Source organism: Fistularia commersonii, chromosome 26 (assembly GCF_037954325.1).
Source record: "Fistularia commersonii isolate RoL2024-O1a breed Wild chromosome 26, RoL_Fcom_v1.0, whole genome shotgun sequence".
Lineage (NCBI taxonomy): Eukaryota > Metazoa > Chordata > Actinopteri > Syngnathiformes > Fistulariidae > Fistularia > Fistularia commersonii.
In genome coordinates this window covers 6,676,480-6,698,434 of record NC_141309.1, presented here as the reverse complement: position 1 = coordinate 6,698,434, position 21,955 = coordinate 6,676,480, and the positions used below count along the sequence as shown (strand labels likewise).

The following is a 21,955-nucleotide window of genomic DNA, read 5'->3' as shown; positions in this document are numbered from 1 at the left end:
ATCATTGACCAAAAAATGAATAAATCTATTTTTAAATATTCTTATGTTTTGTTTTTTTGTCTTTCTGCTTTAATATTTGATATATTTAATATGGCACTCCATATCTCCTTATTTGGTGTGAAATATGATAGATTTGCTTTACCATTACAGGTAGAGATACAGAAAAACATAAGTAAACATAAAATGTATAGCTATGTTACAACCAAAACAAAATTCCCAAGTATTTTGAGGGGCTTCAGATTATCTCTCTCTCTCTCTCTCTCTCTCTCTCTCTCTCTCTCTCTCTCTCTCTCTCTCTCTCTCTCTCTCTCTCGCTCTCTCTCTCTCTCTCTCTCTCCATCCATCCATCCGTCCATCCATCACTTGTACCGCTAGCCGCTAGTAGCTCGCCAGGCCGACGCGGCTGCCGGTACATCCTCAGCTTCCAGCCATGGCGTTGGTCACTTTGCAGCGGTCCCCGACCCCGAGCGCTGCATCCACGGCCAGCACGACGACCACGGCCGCCGGAGAGGTGAGTGTGGCCCTGGGAGAACAACGACAGCGTCCAGGTGTGGTGCGGCGTATTTGGAATAGCTGGATATGTTGACGGAGGAAGGCCCGCTGATTGAAGCTAAAGTACCTTAGCTACCGTTAGTTAACATGCAATGCTAACTCGTTAGCTAGAAAAACGTCTTCGTTTCTATGAGTTGATGTAGCGTATTGATATGATAAGGCGGTTGGGTTGTACATTTTCATTATTTTAACAGACGTAAGTTAGTCATATTGGCAACCTTTTATTTTTTGGGTATTCATTAGAGAACTTACTCTGGCTCTAGTTAGACAAGTGCAATTTGAATGATACGAGCTGTTAACAGTTAGCCTACGTTAGCAGTTTATGATATATATGGCTGACATTGAGTATAATGAAATGGTCTAAGTATTTTCTTTGGTTATGTCTCCCTGACACAACACCCATAGTGTTTACACTCCATATGACTACATCATATTCCAGCCATAGCTGGAGCTCTGCCACTTTTAAATTCAAATAACAGTTGTTCAGGATTACAAATGCATCTTTACGACCTTTGCTTGTGTTTATTTGTTCAGAAATGCTCCAAGTAATTCTAGATGACGAAGACAATGTTGTCCAGTTGATTTTTTGGATTAGGTCGGGAAGTGCACGATTGCAATTTTGAAATTGCCACACGTAGAAAAATGAATCGGAGATTCTCTTGTTGCTCGTCAGAGTAACACTTCTTTCTCTGGACAGTTTGAACCAGTGGTTGTCTTTGTGTCAGATATGCAATTATTCATAGATAACTTCCCTTTGCCATGTTCAAGTTAATTCCCCGGTTTTTACGACCGGGTGAGGGCGCTAACTACCCGTTGTAGTGGAGCAGAATGGCTCACCAGAAACACCACATTTTCCTGACAGCTTGACATCCACAGGATAAACATTAGAACGCCACAAGTGTTTGACCCACAGCTGTACTTTAATACAAAAACTATTGCTTTTAAAATCCTTTCCATGACATAAAACTGAATTTTAAACCCTGTGGGATGTAACAGATGCAACGCCGCTGGTCTTTGTTGCAAAGCAATTTACTTCTTAAACTGAATTGGTTTTCTTCACAGCGGTTGTTGTCACTGGACCTTGGTGTCCTGCCACAGAGGCTGGTGCAATCCAGCAGTCGAGGGAGGTTGAACAGATAGAGCTGGCAGGAAGCTGCTGCAGCTATGATGTCATCTACTCAGGAGGGGTGGGTGGAGTAGTGGAGTAACGACAGCAGAAAACGAGAGATCTTGGAAAAGAATAATGGACATTTCGATGTTATGTACATGGTATTGTGTTAACTGACATTACATAACATTCGTTCTTCTTTCACGCACTGAGTAAGATGACGATTTATGAAATATTTCCTGTTGAAGTCCATTCCCATTTTCCTGTATGTCATTGCCTTCCCTGCTAATTTCAATATTTTATTTGTTATGTGATATCTGTGACAAGGAGAAACAAAAAATGCTTATTTAATTGTTGTGATATATTTTGTCTGTTAACCTTTATATGTTTTATTAATCCCAATAAAAATTCTCTATATATTAAATATTAAGTATATATTAGATATAAAGTATTTTTCCAGTAAGTCACAAATGGTTGCTAATTAATATACTCAAAGAGCACATAGAACTCAGCCATATGTGGAATTAGATAAACTTTTCATTGAAAAATGTATCAAAGCCATGTACTTGTCCCACAGACTGATTGACATGCAGTGTTCCCTAATATTTCTTAATTTAGTGAGTTCTTTCTCTGGGCTCTTCTTTCTGTTCTCATGAACTCCTGATTCTGACTTTTCTATACAGCTCACACAGCCTCTTGTGTAAAAAGTGAGTTCCTGAAAATGCTGTTCTGTTATTTTGGAAATCATAGTAATTGAATAATACAGTAAAGACACCTTACAATGGCTGCTCTGGGCACATAACTGGTTACAATTTTGAAATTATTAATAAACCCTTTTTTTCAAATGGCAGGCAAAGACAATTCAATTCAACTGTCAATGTGTTTGTTTGCTGTGGAATTTAGCATTTTCTTATTTTCCTTACAGGATTTCGGGAGTGAAGATGAACGGCGAATTAATCAAAGGTATGTTTATGCGTAGGTTAATGTGTAACGCATCTAATTCATGATGATGCGTGTTGAATTCCATAACTAGTTGTTGGGGACTTATTTGGTCTGTCTGTCTTTGAGTCATTAAGTAAAAATGTGTATTGGCCACAGACTCCCTGGCATCGACAGAGCAATTTAACACCAGTATAGAAAGAACACATGTCTCTAGGCAAGGGTTTTTCACCATGCAATGACTTGAATCTCTCAAGTTTTGTAGGTAACATTTGGGGTGGTATTTCTTGAGTATTTTTCACGTATTTAAAATTGATGAAATGGTTTCTAATGTATACATAATGTGTGACAGAAATTTAGTCTTTTTGTTTTTGTGTATATTTTCTTTGCATTTCATATGTGGGTTACATTACTGGTTTTATCAAAAGTCATCATTTGTTGTGTGAATAAGGACATGTTATTGAAAGCATATGAATTATCTATTGTAAATGATAGCTGCGTCTTTGTTGCCTATGACTGTGGATGGGAAATCAGTGATTACGACCTGTGACATAGGAACTCAAGTGGTTTTAAGTGAAAAATCATTTCATTGTTCCTCATGAGGAATTTAAGATGTCAGTGCTATTCAGTTCAAATGAGTTGTTTTGTGAGACAAATATCAGACTGGTTTATTTACAGTCTACAATGTCTCGAAGCAACGCATGCATTTAGAAATTATCTTAGCATGATGCAAGTCTTGTCTTGCCTCAAGATTGCTTCCATTTTTGAGGGACTGGTAAGCCTTCTTATGTAATAAAATTGCCAGTAACATATTTTGTGTAGTATGGCATAGGAACTGTCAGACATATTTCTCTTAAGATCAGGTTGTTCTGATCTTGTCTACATTGATAGCCCTATCTGTTGATGGACAGTTAAAACCATTGCCAAGCCAGAGTATTTGCGCCTGCTGTTCCTGGCTGACCTTGATTACGATGACAAGCCTCAGGGGCTGATGGAGGCCAACATAAACATCATGCAGGTGTCTGTGGCACTGAACCAAGGCATGATTTCATCTAGCTACTTTGTTCTTGGCAGACTCAAACACGAATGTGTGTATGCATGCAGATATGGGGTGCATTGTCTGGAATGTCGACCGCTCTTTTAAGCATAAACTTCAGCGCAACATTAATACCGTTTGAATTTACTTGAAACCCTTTTATTTTTCTCTGCTTACACCAACAAAGGACTATGGCGGTGTAAATCTTTTGACATAAACTCCTTCCCCTTCATATTGCAATGTTATCTATCTATCACATTGTAGCTTGTTTTTGGTACTTCTTAAGTGATTGACAGCCAGCGCTGCCTATTTGAAGGAGAAAGACAAGCTAATCCCTCCCTTATAAGCCTAGACGTAATGGGATTTGGGTGTTTTGGGTGATTGCCAGTTCTCACTGCCCTTCCCATCCATGCTCGGTCCACATGTTAAGCTTTCTCGAAGCACTACCTGGGATCTTGTTCAACCATGAGTTGGAATGCACCAAATAGGTTCACTAAAGTGCTTTCATCACTTAAACTGAACCAGTGGTACCTTTGCTGGGAAGACACGCAGAGACGCCAGTAGCCTGCATTAACGGAGTTTTGTTAAACAGCGTTACGAGACCCTGGAAGTGGATGTATTTTGCTGTGACTGAGTGGAAACCTGATCTTCATTTTCACTGAGTCAGCTGTGATGGAAGAAGAGAGAACGTGCTTATTTAAAGTTCATGCTTAAGGAAGGGGAAATTCATCTCTCAAGCTGCACTGGATTCATTGCCTTCTCCTGACAGTTTTTTGGCAGAAACCATAATGGAGCAATATGATAAGGGTCGGCAACCTGGTTCATATTCTGGTTCTGCTTATCGATTCCTTGTTTCAATTTAAAGAATGTTGAAAAAATGACGTCAAATTTATGTGCAGATACACTTCAAATATTTTAAATCTTTCTTGAATCTCTGGGACATTTTTACAGATAATTGTATTTGCCTTTTAGTGGTATTTCAAATTAAACGGGGTATATAGCAGCAGAGGATTAAACTGACTCTTGACCTAGTGTCTCATCACAAGTTATTCATGTTTTAACTGAAAATGTATCTGTTTTACCTTTACACCCAAAGAGAACCTTGCTGAGTCTGTACTGGACATGCCAGGAATGTGTTAAAGTTGCTGGCTGACAATCGCACAATCTGGCACAAAGCCCACAAAACATCACATAGTGGCATGATTCTTGTAGACAACGTATTTCCTCTCTATTGCTATTGCATGTCTTTTCTGTTGTCAAAAAGGCATTTTGGAGAAATGTCCCCTGACCCTATTTGAGACGGTTGTGGCATTTACTTGACTATTTAAAACAAATCCTATGCCGTAGTGCCAGTGGCTGACGTCACATGAACAAGTCCTGGCACGTATGCGGCCTTAAATGCAAAGATGTTACTGCTTTTGGAATCTGTGAAGCCGAACTGGTGTTAAATTGTTGTTGGGAATCCTTTACTGAGATTATCGGGGTGTATCTATTTTGGTTATTACTTTTGGTTACCAGTTTTACATGTGACTGCTTGCTTTAGCCTACTTTTGGTGTAGAAGGGTACTGTGCATGTACCAAATTTTTTTTGCAGTCTTTGACACTGTGTGACAGAAGACGCTGCCTGGGAACAGAGAAGACAGCTGTTTGCACGTCAAGTTAGCGGGTGGAGACTCTTGTTTCTCCCGCCAGCCTGCCTTACCCTCATGCACACAGACGCTCAAATGAGGGCGGAGTTGACATGAGAGTGGAATCTGAACACCTATCCCTTCTGTCGCACAGATGAGAACAGACTGCCCGTCACTCTGTCACTCCTAAGTGACCAAGCTTCCAATCCAACCTTTATGTTTTACACTTTGCTTCCTCACATTTTGTGACGACGGATGAAGAGGCAGTAGCTATACAGAATGCATCTGGTCGTAGAACCAATACAGGAGGCCGCAATGAAGATTCTACCCTATTTTTTGGAAAACGCTGTGTTGACCCAGAATGAGATAAACCGCATGTGAGTTCAAAGTTTATGCTTTCAGTAGAGTTCGAAATTCTTGAATGAACAGAATGAATGGAAGTGCCTTCCATTCATTCTGTTAATTCAAGAATGTTGAGAAATATAATAATTGGTTGGTTTGAGCTCTTAGCGAAAACCTGTTGAACTGACTCGTCAATTTGAATTTGCATTGTTTAGATCTAGTATATTTATTTACGGCTGTATGAATAAGAGCCTTGTTGTTTTGCAAAGCATTACATTTCAACAGTCCAATAGATTGAATAACATAGTGAACTCAAGCTAAGCAAAAGGCTGATGTGATTCATAATAATAATGATAATAATGATGAATCATTGCATCAGCAATTTTTTTTTTGTATCTGTGAATTGATGTGCTGGTCCTTTTCTCAGTGCAGGGCTGTGAGTCCTGTTAGTTTGAAATCACGTCAAACCACTGAGGTTATCCAGCAAACATTTTCACATAGTGCCTGCTTGCTTTAAAACATTTTTACCCCAGTGTTTTGTCACCAGGGCACTTTTAATTAGTGTCCCGGTTAGATTAAACATCCTCGGGCTTCAGTGAAATATGGGCTATTAATTTTCCAATGCAACAGTTTTGTCACTAGTTTACTAGTAGAAAGGAAGGATGAGATGGTGCGATTTGTAAACACTTCACTACCCCCCGACACCCCCATTAATCTCAAACAGAGGACAAATGAAAAAAAAATCTGTCAAACTGAAATGATTATGGCTGTCCACCCCTTAGCTTTGTCAATGTGGAACTTCTTTCAGTGGTGTATGAGTGTATTTGAATGTCCTTAAAACTAAGTATATTTTGCATAAAAAATTATGTCTTTCTATATGTGGGTTTAAATGTCTAGTCAAAGAACTGGTTTAGAACTGATCAAGTAATTCAATCATTCCTTAATATCTCCTGTAATCTTCTATTCTATGGGTCCTATGCCATGTCATTTGCTTGTTACAACAGAGGTTCAACAAGCAGACCGTGCTTGTTATTCAGTTTTCATTTTGTCAAATTCATTTGAATCAGCTCTCCGATCTGCCTTTCTGTTCTGTGTGCACGGAGACAATAAATCCTAAATGGGGAAAGAGACAATAGGACTCTGAGAAAGTCACTCAACCACATTCAGATTGAGAGTAATTTGCTCTTATGTGTGTAATTGCATGTCTTTACATCTATGTGAGAAAGTGCTAACGATCAAGGAGTCTACAGCTTTTTACCCCCTGAAAAGTTATTCATTCCTGTTTTTGGGAAATATGAGTAGTGCCTGCCATACTGCTCTGTTGCCCAGTGAATCCAATTGATATGGCTATTGCCTTGGCGGTATGTTCCCTTCAATTACCTGGAAAAGAGAAGTATATTTATTTGGCTGTTGAGTGAGAATATCTACAGTATTTACAAGATGACAAAGGTCATTACATCTGTGTTCAGTGACAGGTTTTTAGTTAAATTCAGTCTGGAGGAAAAGTTGCTGTCTGTTAATGCAGTTATCTATTACTATGTCTTGCCTAAGCTGTGAATTTGAATATTTTTTTCAGACTGGGGTAGAGTTCTGCAATTTTTAAAAATGTACATGAATATGTATCAAACTTTCATATTTCCTGGCTGTAAATCACTTTTTGGGACCATGTTACAGTAGAGTCCAAAGATCTAATGATTAGACCAAAGCGTCAAGGACCTGAGAATAAAAGGACATAAGCAGTCAGTGTCCAGACTTGATTTATGCTTGTGCAGAACTGAGGTCTGTCTCTTGATGGGTAAACTTGGCTTTTTCCATTTGGCTGTTGTTGGATTTTACCTGCTGCAAATAACATTTTCTGCTCTTCTTCTAACATTGAATATGTTTTTATTTTGAAGTCTTCAGTCTCACTTTCCAATAGTTTATCTTGCAATGTTGTTGCCATGCAGTATTTTTTGTAACGTTTGACATTCATGTGTCTAATCAAAACTGAGGGCTTGCCTTTTCTTCTCTTTTGTTTTTTTTACAGCCTGAGTGAGAGTTTCTTTATGGTGAAGGGAGCTGCGCTCTTTTTGCAGCAGGGGAACACTCAGGGCCAAAAAGTACACCCTCACCACAAACATGCAGGTAAGAACCACAAGGCTCAAAAACCCTAGCACAACAGTTGCTCACTCCACTCTCCAGATTGCTGATCCACATGATTTTGAGCCCATCAATCTGCCATCAATCAGACCGTCAGGCTGTTCAGCCCAGGTTGTCGTCTGATTGCCTCATGAGTTAATGTCGGATTCCCTCTAACTGTAACAGATGTTTGTGGTTGAGGGGAGCAGGATGGAGTCGGCCTGGTTAATGAGCATGTTCCTGACACGTAGCTTAGTCAGATTAGTTCTCCAATCCAGTGTGCAGAATCATTGTAGGTGACACTTCTCGTCACTGTTCAAGATTCAAGATTCAAAGTGTCGATTGTCATCTGAACAGTCTGAAAACTAAGTTATTTTTTTTGCTCTCCACAGTGAAGCCAGAGAGGTAACAAGAAAAAAAAACAAACAACAAATAATAAGCATGTCACTACAACGAGATGTTTAAAGTATCTGCTTGCAAAAAAATGGTGATCTGCTGTCAGTGACTGAAGTAAAAGTAGCTCCTCTGCTTTAGATATAGATATATAATTTTTCAAGGTCTGTTGAAATTTTTAGTAAACACACTGCTTTCTTTATTTAATGTATGCAGACTAAGACAATTACATGAAAACTGCACTAACCAGTTACATTTTAAAGACAGTCTTTGAGCAGAAGGAGAACATGTTTATTGCTTTCGCTCCTTTGCATCTACAAACCATCGCTAAAGTGTTTGGAGATTCAAAACATGTGTAAGAATTTAATAAGTTGCAGCTGCTATCACACGGAACAGCAGCAACATGAATCCAGGTGAATCAAGGTTTTCAAAACAGTTGATTCACCTGGTTTCCTCCAAAGCGCACACCACACAGTTTTACCTCGACATAGCAAAAACTGGTTTGGCAAAAACCAAACCAAATATAACTTTTAAATTGGTGTTTTTTGCTCAAAATTTTAGCTTTTTTTTTTAAAGCACATTTGTTAATTTGTAAACATTGCTTAGATTTCCAACACTTCCTCATTGGTCAGATTTAAATCACATGAAGTGTTTTTACCCCTTTTTAATGTTGTCATTCATCTCAATAGGTTTATGATTGGTATTGTTTTTTTTTTACTTCATTTTTTAAATCAGTATTACACTAAAAACTAGCCAGTTAATACGCATAAGAACTTGATGTTGATGTGTGATCAAGGAGAAACATGTAAGTGTATTACCACAGTTGTTGGTGTTGGCCAAGGTGCACACTTCACAGAATGCTCCTTTAGTTTTCCCTTGGCAAGAGTTGGGAGGGAAAAAAGTATTTGGTGACTTTTTTAATGTCTTTGAGGATTTGTTTGTCACTTTCTTATATAATATTCGACCTGAGTATAAAGAACGATAGAGCACTGGCACAAGGTATAATTAAAGCATGCCAGGATGACATGCTTTGTCTGACTTCACCAACGTTGTCTTCACAACACCAGCAAGTGGTCATTGTAGTTGATCTCTCACACCCTGCTTTATATCCAGTTTAACTGGCATATCATACCTGAGGTGAGAAACCTTAGAGGTTCATGAAATGTGGTCTAGATTTCAAGTCAGGTATTTTCATTTGATTAACTGAAGAGTGATAAACACATCCCACAAACAGCTGTCCAATGTCAATCATTACCTTTATGATATTCTTCCACAGGCGACTTACCGCAACACCTACAGGTGATGATAAACATTCTTCGCTCTGAAGACAGGATAAAACTGGTGAGATTCGACATGAATGAATGAATTCACATACTAACAAATTACACAGATACAAGAGATTGACTAATGCCCTGGCATAGTAAATCCCTCAGAGTGCTTTTTATGATGTGCTTAGCACCATTTCCGTGTTTGCCATAAATTTTACATGAGAACAGATTTGAACACACTTTGGAAAGCATTACTAAATGTTTCCAAACTGCCATTTCTGCATTAGAATGATGTTGAATGATTTCATTGAATGGACTTAGGTGACCTATTACGTCAAGCCTCCTGTCCTGTTTCTCCGATATAACCAGGACATGGCAGATGATGCATGGGATTATCTATTTTTCTTAGAATTTAAACTTGTACACACCCATAGTTTTTAAATTTTTAGGCATGCAGGATTTTTTTTTTTAAGTATGACATTTTAAGGGTAATTCACAGAGTAAGATTAGCTGTATCATTTTACATACTAACATATGACAATGTGTATGCAAAATCTGTCCAATTTGTAGAAGCTTCTCCTTAAATATAAGGAAAATAAACTATGTTGCGTATTAGATTTCCTAATCTTATATTGACCGAAAGGCTTTGCGTTAAATGGTGTTCTCCTCGTGCAGGCCGTTCGGCTGGAGAGTGCATGGTCCGATCGTGTGCGGTACATGGTAGTTGTGTACACCAGTGGGCGACAGGACACAGAGGAGAACATTCTGCTCGGGATCGACTTTACCAACAAAGACTGGTAAGAATACGACTCTCGGTTGGAGGGTTTGCTGCGGTTTCTTTACACTGATTAATAGGCCAAATTTGACATTTTGTGCAAGTGATTGATATTAGATATTGATATTAATACTTACAGCCTCATTCATTTAATTATCCATGTAACTTGATTTTACCTACTTGGGTCATCTTTCACTATAATGGTAATGGTGTTGCACATGATGAACACAGCAGAATTACCTAATCATGAATACCAATATGTTGTAAAACATGTTATTACCCCCTTGCAGCGCCTGTTTCTATCAGCATTAACGTTATTTACGCTCCAGAGAAGTCTTTATGAGGATGCAGCACAGTCTGTTAGATTTTTCAATGCCGACGCTGTGACACACATTTCAATTGGAAGTCATATAATCAAAACTTGGAATTGTATTTCTGATTTTATGAGCGTGTGTGTATGGGTGTGTATATGTGTTCATGTACAGTAATTTCATATGGAGTTGTGGTGCAGCATTTTGACATATGAGAACAAAAGACATTTTATATTGTATATATTCATATGGTCTTCAATTTTTCTTCTCCACTGCAAGTAAATGCTGTTCGATCGGCATGGTGCTGCCCCTGTGGAGTGACACTAAAATCCGTTTGGATGGAGATGGGTGAGTTTCCTGTGTTAATATAAACCCTGTTCTCTGGACGTAGAGTGCATTGCCATTATTTCATATAAACTCTCTCAAACATTTCTCTTATTCCTCACTGCATCTGACACCTGACACTACAGACGTGATGCAACATGATTCCCCATCCCTGAGAATAACCATCTGTTTCATTTGCACCTCAGGGGCTTTACTGTGAACACGGCAGGCCGGACTCATGTCTTCAAACCTGTCTCAGTGCAGGCGATGTGGTGAGTAATCCTCTAGTGCCATCATGACTGTCCACAACGTTTCATGACACAGCAGAATAAATCTCTTGGTTGCATGTGATGCACTCGTGTGTCACTCTGCACGGTCTGGTGGAGCAGGTCTGTGCAATCCCGCCACCTGCTGGCTGTAAGAGGCACATGCAGGAACTTGCTCATGGTCTTAGATGACCAGGTTTCATAGCTCAGTTATTTTGTCTTTTTATCAAATGGAAAAAAAAAAACTCTCATCACTGAAATGTATTTTTCTAATCCACCACAACCTAGGTCAGCTCTCCAGGTGCTGCACAAGGCTTGCGAGGTTTCCCGTAGATACAACTACTTTCCTGGTGGAATGGCTCTCACCTGGATGGGCTATTATGAAAGCTGTATTTCTTCAGACCAGAGTTGCATCAATGAGTGGAATGCCATGAAGGACTTGGAGACTACGCGGCCAGACTCACCCACCATATTTGCAGACAAGTCAGTCAGTAGAATCACACATCAAATTTCATGTGAAAGCTATTGTCATTGGAACATGTCAGATTGAAACAAGAGATTGTCTCCAATAGGCCTTCCGAGAGAGAGAGGACAGAGTGCCTTATCAAAGCCAAACTTAGAAGTATCATGACGTGCCAGGATCTGGAGAACGTCACCTGCAAACAGGTAAATATTGGTGTCAGCAGCTGTTGTACATTGTATTGGTTTTATTGTACATCATAATATATGCAGCATCCAAACAAGTGTCTCCACTGACAGTAATATTTAAGTGGGTCACAGCTGCATTTGGTTTTCTATCTCTCAATGTTTTTAGAGTTCAGCTGTATTTTTTCTTTTTTTTTGACCAAATTCACTGATTTGTTAATTTTAAATCAAAATCCATCTAGTCATGTTGACAATAAATGTAAATCGTGGCTCTGCACCTAAAAAACGGGTGATGCAAACCATTTTTTGGTGATGCAGAACAAGATTTCTTTGCTTGCATTAAAATAATTTTTTTTTCATCTTTTGAAAAGTCACACATCAGCATACCAAATAGAATAATCAGAACCCTCAGTTGTAAATTAAAAAAATCAATAGAATACTTGATTGTACCAATAATGAATAGCCACAGCCAAGTAAAGGCTCCCACAGTGATGTTGATGAACTAATGCAAGAATTTGTTTCTAGATCCGTACAGAGTTGGAGCAACATATGAACTGCAACCTTCAGGAGTACAAAGAGTTCATCGATAACGAGATGCTGTTGATCCTTGGACAGATGGACAAAGCCACTCTTATATTTGATCATGTCTACCTGGTAGGTTTACAAATGCCATAGCTTATTCTCAATAAATGTTTCTTATTCTATGATATTCACTTTTTTAATGCCTGTCCTCACTCCCACCTATCAAGAAAATGATTTAATCTTGGACGAGAAGAAGTCGTTGCATACTTTAATAAAAATGCATTGTAACCATTGTTTTTCTTTATCTGTTTGCAGGGCTCTGAGTGGAATGCATCTAATTTGGAGGAGTTGCAAGAGACTGGGTGATTTATTGCATATTAAAGAGGAACCCCAAAAAACTCTGGCTAAACATACTAAATTAAATACAGATTTCAGAAGAAAGAATGTCCATTAACATTATGTTTCCTCTTCAGCGTGGGCTATATTCTCAATGTCACGAGGGAAATAGACAACTTCTTTCCTGGCACATTCAGTTACCACAACATACGTGTCTACGATGAAGAGGCCACTGACCTGCTGGCTCACTGGAACGACACATACAACTTCATTGTAAAAGCAAAGTGAGTTTTCTGAGGAATGCGACATGTTGTTTCCAGTCAAGTAGCTCAAAAAAATATGTGTGATCCTGAAATGTCCAACTTTAAATTCATCCTCTACTTTTCCTTTGCAGTGAGCAGGTCTGGGTTTTGCGAAAGAAAATTCAAAATTATTTCAATGCATTTATCCATTTGCACAGCGCATTAGATGCATTTCCTAGAACATTCCCTGAAATATGTCCGTCTGTAAAGCCATCGTAACTTCAGTTTCTTAAGTATTTTGTGTTAAGTGTTACCATTGCACGTGGTGTTGTTTTCTTTTGTAGGTTTCTAATTAGTCAAAGCTTCACTGTCCTTCAGATGTGCTCAGAAAGAAAGCAGTGGTGTTTTATGACTGTGATTACATAGCAACCAGCTGTATTTTAATTAAAAATTTCTGTGTTTATGTATACCGTTAAAAAAAAGTCAATAGTGATTTAGAAGGCATCCAAACACAAAGGGCATGGAGAAGCAAAAGCGGTGTTATTCCAAATACCAGCAGCAGCATTAAGGGATATTTTTTCAATTTTAAAAATGAATAAACAGTACCCGCCACGTACAGCATACGCATGACATGGATGAAATCTTGGGCACTGGCACTGAAGTTTGTGTGCCTCAGATGCCAAAACAAATTCCACCACTTGGTGGGAGTATAATCACAGACTGTGAGAACAGCTCATGTCTAGGTGAGTGAATGCTGGTACTAAACGAGTTATCTTCCAAAATAAGATAAAGGTTAAAGTCTTTAGAGCCTTCTTTTTTGAATAGCTATAAAGTACAATGCTCAAATTGTAAAGTATTTTAAAGTTGAATCTAAAACCCCTGAGAAGATATCCTTTGAAAGAACATCATTTAATGAACACAAACATTGATTTAAGCAGCAAGTGATTTATATCACCACATTCCAACAAAAATCATGCTTTTTGCTATTTATGTCAAATCTGGTCCATATTAGCCGAGAGCTGACAACGTTCAGTCAAAATAGCACCATTTCAGATGCTCCCTGTGCTATTTTGAATCCTCCCCCCACAGAAAGAACCACTCCAAGTGTCTAGTCCACTGCAAGATGGGTGTCAGTCGGTCCGCCTCCACCGTCATCGCTTATGCCATGAAGGAATACAACTGGTCGCTGGAAAAAGCGTACAGCTTTGTTAAAGAAAAGAGGAGCATCACGCGACCCAACCCAGCTTTCATGAAACAACTGGCGGAGTACGAGGGCATCCTCGATGCGAGGTACGGTTCACTGGTCTATCTCTGTGCGTGACGATCACGTGTGTCTTTTCGCTTTTTTTTTTCCGTGACCTCTATTTTCCATCTGTACTCCGTTATTTCCAGTAAACAGCGTCACAACAAGCTGTGGCATCCAGATGCAGACTGCGAAATGGCAGAGGGGCAGCAGGGGTCGGCACAGTGTTGCGGCGGGGAGGAGGGAGACCACCCAACCCCAGAGCCGGGGATGTCCCCCTGCTGTGAAGAGGTGCTGTCTAAAGGCGCTGCATGTGCATCACCTTGCAGGACTGTTGCTCTGGAGATTGACCCCGCCTACAACAACTATTATTTCCGGCGACTCTCTGACTCAGCGCTGGACAGCGAGCCGTCAACACCTGTGCGTGGCCCTCCTCTTCTGGGAATGGAAAAGGTCTTCATAGAAATCGAGGATGTGGAACGCGACGCTTTGTTGGATGATGAAGCCTTCAATGGGCGTGAAGGACTGCCGCTGCCTCCCTTTGGGCCCACGGCAGAGGGCACTGCTGCACAGACCTGCAGCCGTGGCCCTGAACCACTGGAGGAGCTGCGGCTCCGCTTGGAGTTCAGCACCGTGGAGGAGGAGGATGAAGAAGAGGTTCAAAAGGAGGAGGCAGAGATGGAGGTGCTCATGCAGCCCGATGATGGAGGGGGTGGAGAAACTGGCGGCGGAGGAGAGGAAGAACAAGATGTGGAGGTGGAAGGGGACGCAGATGGAAATGGGATGGACCTGGTAACCTTGAACGAAAACTCCAATAACAACAATCATTTGAGCTTTCAGCATAACCTCAATGTGAGTTTGAAATAATGCTAAGACTCGACCAAAATGAAATGCTCGGGCTTTTGACCATGTTCAATTTCACCGTTCAATTATCCTCCTGACATTTATTTTCCTTTTTTCTGTTATTTAGGAAAAAGCATATTTTGTCCCCGGTGGTACTTCACTGTCTAGGAAGGATTCTAAATCCATGCAGAAAGAAGGTACTCCAACTCTGATTTCAAAGCTTTGCCTTAACCCCAGCCCTACTGAAGTCACGGGGGCCTCAGTCCCTCTACCCCGTGATGAATCTGAAGATCTCGAATCTTCAGCTGGACTGCTAGGCTCTTGTGGTTCTCCGTCTGATTCTGCCAATTGTGCTGCCTCGCCCTCTGCATCTCTAGTCCATAGAGAGGAGCAGCCGGGAGACGCACCGTACCTCGCCGAGGTGAAGAACAGTGCCGATGTGCTAGATATAAACCAAGCTTGTGAGAAAGGGCGTCCCGCGTTCTCCTCGGAAGCTGTCCCTGAGCTGGTGAGAATGGATTTGGAGGACGGAAAACCTGCCATGGCTTGCTACTTTGACCAACAACAGGAGACTCTCCTAGAACTGCGGAGGTCTGGTCTGGTTCGTCGGCATGCGGAGAGACTGGAGAGACTTTCAGTATTGTCCCAAGAGAGCCTGCACTATCTGAAGCCTCTACATGCATGCCAAATCTCCAAGAAGAGCCCCTTTCACACCGATGAGGAGGAAGAGTTCTCTGGCTTTACCAGGGACTACACAAAATCTTCTACTCCGTGCCAAGTACGGTTAGAGCCCCTGGTGGTGCCACTAACCAACGAAGCCTTGCTGGGGGTGGTGGGGTCCGGGTTACTCACACCCACCTCCTCACCCCATGGCTCCACACTGACCCGCAGCTCCAGCAGCGACAGCCTGCGCAGCGTGAGAGGCAAACCTGGCCTCGTACGTCAGAGGGCGCAGGAAATTGAGACCCGAATGCGTCTGGCAGGCCTCACTGTGCCCTCAAGGCTCAAGCGCTCCAATTCCCTGGCGAAGTTGGGCAGCCTAAATTTCTCCTCCGAAGACCTGTGCTCAGCCTGCTCCTCAGAAACAGGAACACTGCTGCTCCTCTCGCTGTCCCCAGAGCCGGATCACGGCCTGGAATGGGAGTCCCCTTGCACCCCGGCTCAACCTCGGCCCTGCAAGGACCTGGCCACTCCAGAGAGAGCGCTAGGAGGTGAGCCCAGAAGCTGACACATCAGGGAGAGGCAGTAGGCTCCCCACTTACCCACTCATCTCTAAAACAGTGGAGCTGTCCAGGTTGTACAGAATCGAGGAACTTGAAAGAGTTGAGTCTAAGGAAACGTATGAAAATGCCAACTGTCCTGAGGAGCTCACACTCCTTTGCCACATTGTTTCTCAAACTGCTGTTCACAGTAAAAGTCTTATTGCTGTATCCGATAAGTGTGTAAAGCCATCAGTTCAATGCTAACTTGGTTTGATTCATGGACAAACAAGTGCCTTATGTATGAGACCAGAGGCACAGTGTGTTAGACTGCAGTATGTATGATGATACAAGAAGGTCTATAACTTTTAACTTCACAGCTGGTTTATACCTGATGTGTACCGAGCTGTGGTGCGGTATCCATCGGCACTGAAATTATTTTTACCTGTCTGGTACAAAGTGGTAGCCTATGAGGTGAGCTGCTGGGTGGTGTTTGACGGAAAGCAAAGCATTAATACATTTGTTTACCACACATTTTGTTTTTTAAGATGTTTGAAAGGTAAATGATTACCTCAAGATGCATTCGTGGGACTCTGTAAGAAATGAATGACAGAGCGGAAGTTCAGTTCACTTCGTTCGCTAATGTCGCAATGAAACGAGGAAGTAGAAGTACAAGAACACGCGAGTGAATGGGTGGAAGGTGAAGAGAGATGAGTGTGGATTTGTTTAGCCAGAGGCATGCTCACTGTTTTCAACAAACACCAGATTCATTTCTGAGTTTGTTGTTCCTTTGCACTGCTTTTTAATTGAGTGAATACTGGTACAAAATGAGCTATCTTCCAAAATAACATAAATGTTATTGACCTCATCATTCCCCACAATGATCTTGGGAGACCAGAGTGAGGAGTCATACTGTATGGCTTGAAACCATAATGCAAATATCAAATGTGACAGGAATTGAGGATTTATGACAGTTGAGTCATATAACTTATCCTTTTTTTTTTTTTTTTACTCCGACCACAGTTCTGTTAGTCCTTATGAAACCGACACACACAAAACCTAACTTGCATACCTTCTTTTTTTAAAATAATTTAAATCCATACGGTTTGCCAACACATTTAACACATTTTTACTTTTTGAAATGTAAGAGACCAAAGTTGTTTGGCTGTTGAAAAAAAAAAATTGGAAAAACCATCAAGGCTGTATAAAATGTGAGTCATCATTTCAATCATGTACGTATTTAAATGCTGTCACATCTTTTTGCACATTTTGGGAGAACCAGAAGAGACTCAGAGAAGTCATTTGGCTCATAGCTGTTAGGCTTTTAATGCTCAATACAATGAGTTTTAAAGCTTGGATCACAATAGGTTACTTCACATTTTGTAACCATTTTCTTTTTATATTTAAGTATGCAGTAACTTTTGTACTGTATGTTGCTGTAGTTTGAATGCATATTGCACTTTTTATGTTGGTCAAATAATGTACTGTATGTGGTAAATATGGAAATAAACATGTCTTTTGAATAAAATGGGTGGCTTTAGGACTTTTCTTGCAAGCTGATTTAAAGTCTACATTTGTCCGAGGACAAAAGTAGTATATCAAGCACTGTATCAGTGTTCAAGATTGTTGTTGGCAAAGCTAAATCATATAAAAGATATTTGCAGTGTCCTCACTGTGACGTGTGTGTGAGTATGTAATTACATCATCATCCCTTGTTACGTACACTCTGGCAAGAAAGCGGTTCGCCAACAGCCAGGTTTATATAACATCTGACTTGCCGTTGTGTTTGCATGACATCAGTGAAGTGCTTAAGTTGCACGCTCATGTTCCTCCTAGCCTTTATGCCTGTGCGTGTCTGTATAATGAATGGAATGTATAATGAACGGCCAATACGCTGTATAGCATGTGATGAAGCACTGAAGCACCAGAGATGTTTATGTGTGACAGCAGAATGAGAGATTTGAAGAGTCTGGGTGTTCTTGAGCATGCACATCAAATGTGACGCTGGAGTTTCCAGCAATATCTAATATAAAAAGTCCTCTGCGAAAAGAAAAAGTGAACATTTGGCAGAATCAGATGAATTCATCATGAGTGTTCCTGTGAATTAGGGCAGTCACATCTAACCGAATGTCTTCAATTCAGAGGTGGACTGTAAAATACAAATCAGGTTGGCCGAAACATGAAGACAGCAGGCTGCCCGTCTGTCAACGTAGAGGCCTGCAATCCATACCCTCCGAGTGGGTCGGCCCTTTCCCCTCATCTAAAGCGGGTAAATTCTTGGCTGTCATATCTCCGCTTTTGTTTTATCATCTGGGTACATATCCTGTTTTGGACGTTTCTATAGCGAGAGGAACCAAACAAAAGGGCTGAAGCTATTTCAGAGATAATTACCCACAATTCAGGACCCACCAGGGTGGTTTCAATTACTCCCCATCTATCCCAGACACTGAAAAGTGTTTTAGCATCTTCCCCTTATTTCATCTCGGCTCCTGGAGTGCAGCAGCGTGACGGTGGTATGCGCACAGTGTTTGAGAGGGAAAACAGGAACCGAATATGGGCATGACGCACGTTCACACCTATGAGGTTAAAATATGTGAGGTCTGCAAGTTACGCTCATTCTCATTCTCCATGGTGATAAAAGTGACGAGATTAGTGCTAATGTAATTCTTTTTTTTTGTATACGGCACAGATCTTAACCCAGGATCGCACCAATCTAAGATTGTTTTCCTGTTGCGCATTTATAAGCCTTGAGAAAACAAATAGATGAATCCCCTTTTAAATCATAGCTTCAAATAGTGATTCAAATGTCTGGTATGACAGCAACTGATGATTTATGAGGTGTTTTTTTTTTTTTGGAATCCCTCATTTCATCCTCTGAAAGTTTTCATACAGCATCCACGAGGAAAAAAAAAGTAACCTTTAAACATCTTAACACGACATTTAAAACACGGTGGTTTGCTCCTCTGCCTCCCAGCAAGAAGGTCTCTGGTTTGATTTGTAGTCTCCATATTCTTCCTGTGTCTGCGATGGCTTCCTGCCCACTGTCCAAAAACAAAAAGAGGTGGAGAAGGTCAATCGGAGACCTTAAATTACCCGATGGTTGTGTGTCTACAGGACTGTCTCAGAAAATTAGAATATTGTGATAAAGTTCTATATCTAAACCAAAAATGTCATACATTCTGGATTCATTACAAATCAACTGAAATATTGCAAACCTTTCTCTATTTTAATATTGCTGATTATGGCCTACATCTTAAGAAAACTCAAAAATCCTATCTCAAAATATTAGAATATCATGAAAAAAAAAGTAATTTTTGTTTTTTTAATTGCCTTACAGAAGAAAAAGAACTTTATCACAATATTCTAATATTCTGAGACAGTCCTGTATATGTGGCCCTGTGATTGATCCATGGTGAACCCCACCTCTTGCCCAATGACATCTTGGACAGGCTACCCTGACTGCTGGAGAAGCGGAATATACTATGAACAAATGAATGAACATTTTAACAATTTATTTTTTAAATGTTTGAAAGATCGGATGATGAGAAAGGATGACCGTAAAACACAGTGTGCCCAGATGGATATCTTGGTCACACATGCATTCCAATACTGTTGCTCCATTTTGTCTATTTGGATAAGCAGAATACATTTAGACATTTACATTTGCAGGCTTTGAGCAAAACCCTAGACCCCTATTTTCTCCTGATGAGCAGCTTGACTTGTCGAATGACAGCCCTCCCTGTCAGTGTGTGAATGGGTGTCTGACTGGGCGTGAAAGAGGGAACTAGGCGAATTAGACTAAAGCACGGATACAGTTCGAAGCTCCATCGTTTCATGTACCGTTAAAGAATGATGAATAAAACAAATGAAAGATCTTGGTTTTTCTCGTGTATCTGTAACTGCCTCCAGGAATTTATCTTTGGTTCTTGCGGCTTCCTTTCCTTTTTTTTTCCCAACTCCTGAAACTAAATGCTGTTAAAATAACATCTTTATCTGACAACCAGTGAATTTTTCAGAACAACAGGATAGTTATCAAAAAAAAAAAAAAAAAAACCAACACATCCATGGGAGAAATAGATTAACATAATAGTGAAATTCTGCATTTTCTTGCACACTGATTCATAATTTCACATTTAAAATCCAACCTTAAAAATTGCATGATGTATTGTTTCACCCTAACAATGCAACTAAATATATAAAAATATATAAATTTAGTTGGATTGTGTGTGTGTGTATATATATATATACACTGCTCATAAAAATGAAGGGAACACTAAAATAGCACAGCCTAGATCTGAATGAATGAAATATTCTTATTAAATACTTTGTTCTTCACATTGTTGACTGTGCTGACAACAAAATGACCCAAAAATGATCAATGGAAGTCAAATGTGTTCACCCATGGAGGTCTGGATTTGGAGTCACACCCAAAATTAAAGTAGAAAAACACACGATAGGCTGATCCAACGTTGATGTAATGTCCTTAAAACAAGTCAAAATGAATCAATGAATCAAAATCCCACAGGTGTGATTGACTTGGAGTTATATTGTTTTGTTTAAGTGTTCCCTTTATTTTTTTGAGCATTATATATATATGTGTGTGTGTGTGTGTATAATATATATATATATAATATAATATAATATATATATAAATAAAATAATATAAAATTATATAATGTATAATATAATATATATATTATATATTATATATATATACATATAATATATCAGGCACATATATATATATGGGAGACAGGCCTGTACCCCATGACTCATCCGAAGAGGTCACCCCATTCAACCAGATCAGGGCAACAAGTTTATACAACAAGTACCAAGGCCTGCAAACATCAGACTCCACACACAAACTCCAAATGTCCACAATCCCACAAAAAAAAACCTTATTGTGGATATAAGGATAACTTCTCAGATAGCGAAAAGTCAGGCAAGAAATTGCTCCACATTGTATTAGTCAAATGTGCTGTGACATCACATGGAAGGATGTAATATAAGGCTCCCATTGCGTGTTCATCTCAGGGAGGACAGAACATCACCAAACAACCAACAAAGAGGAGTCTGTCAGTCCTGAGAGAGGGAGAGAGCGGGAGAGAAAGAGAAAGACAGAGGCATCGACTCGGTTACGACGCCTGACCGGTAAGTGTCAGCTGGGACAAACCTGGATACGAAAGGAGACCGAAATTGCACACTGAGCCGAGAACCGGTGTTATTCGGGTCTGTGCCTGATGCCGTCCGTTACGCGGAACCGATCTCAAATGTGAATTCTCTGTTTACCAGTTGTTGAAACTTGCGAGAGGCTCCTGTTTGACCGGTTAGAATCCTTGTATATGTTGAGGCGGCAGAGCACGTGGTGATCAAGTGAGGATCATTGGACATTTAGTGAGGAAGAGAGAGGATAACAAACTTGCTTTTAAAGGGCTTATACTGCCTGAAGGCAAAGGGTTTCCGGACACAACAGCGTTTCTGCCTCTTTTTTTTTTTTTTTTGACCTTGTTTCATCTAAAAACTTTGACATTTTGAAGTCGGGTGTCGACATTTCTGAAATCGCCTCGCATAAAAACAGACGTGCACCATCCTCACGGAGCTATAAAGCAAGAGTGATAACATATAGCGTTCCTGGCCTTGTGTTGGTCTAGTGTGCAAGTCTGTCAGATGATAAGACAACAGCAGTCATATGTTGTCTGACAGGGAGGCTATGGGGCCACAGACAGGAAGCAGACTCCTGGCCCCAGATCTATTGTTCATTGTGCTTCAGCATTTCCTCTGCTTACTACTGCAGTTTACAGGGTGACAAGTCATTAGGCAATTAAACAATTAGACGACTGCGTGGAAAAGTTAGTCTCTGCAACA

The 21,955-nt window shown here is 40.3% G+C and overlaps 1 protein-coding gene across 3 annotated transcripts; it reads left to right on the top strand.

Moving 5' to 3' along the window:
- Window positions 1-394: 394 nt before the first annotated feature.
- On the top strand, window positions 395-17,618 carry ssh1a (slingshot protein phosphatase 1a). 3 transcript variants are annotated; one of them, XM_086173795.1, is made up of 15 exons: window positions 395-511; window positions 2,586-2,623; window positions 7,632-7,729; window positions 9,393-9,457; window positions 10,060-10,181; window positions 10,750-10,818; window positions 11,001-11,066; window positions 11,349-11,543; window positions 11,633-11,726; window positions 12,231-12,359; window positions 12,543-12,589; window positions 12,701-12,847; window positions 13,895-14,095; window positions 14,198-14,900; window positions 15,019-17,618. In XM_086173795.1, the coding sequence occupies exons 1-15, from the start codon at window positions 431-433 to the stop codon at window positions 16,117-16,119; spliced, it is 3,156 nt and encodes a 1,051-aa protein (XP_086029921.1). In that variant the 5' UTR covers window positions 395-430; the 3' UTR covers window positions 16,120-17,618. The 3 variants fall into 3 exon arrangements, with proteins under 3 accessions (XP_086029921.1, XP_086029922.1, XP_086029923.1); XM_086173796.1 differs by lacking the exons at window positions 395-511; window positions 2,586-2,623 and adding an exon at window positions 4,099-5,640; XM_086173797.1 differs by lacking the exons at window positions 395-511; window positions 2,586-2,623; window positions 7,632-7,729 and having other exon boundaries at window positions 10,028-10,181.
- Window positions 17,619-21,955: the final 4,337 nt, after the last annotated feature.

Coding starts and splice junctions, on each gene's coding strand:
- ssh1a (XM_086173795.1), top strand. CDS start 431: ATGGCGTTGGTCACTTTGCAGCGGTCCCCGACCCCGAGCGCTGCATCC. Junction 11,727..12,230: donor AGAACGTCACCTGCAAACAG/GTAAATATTGGT, acceptor ATTTGTTTCTAG/ATCCGTACAGAGTTGGAGCA. Junction 12,848..13,894: donor AACTTCATTGTAAAAGCAAA/GTGAGTTTTCTG, acceptor CTCCCCCCACAG/AAAGAACCACTCCAAGTGTC.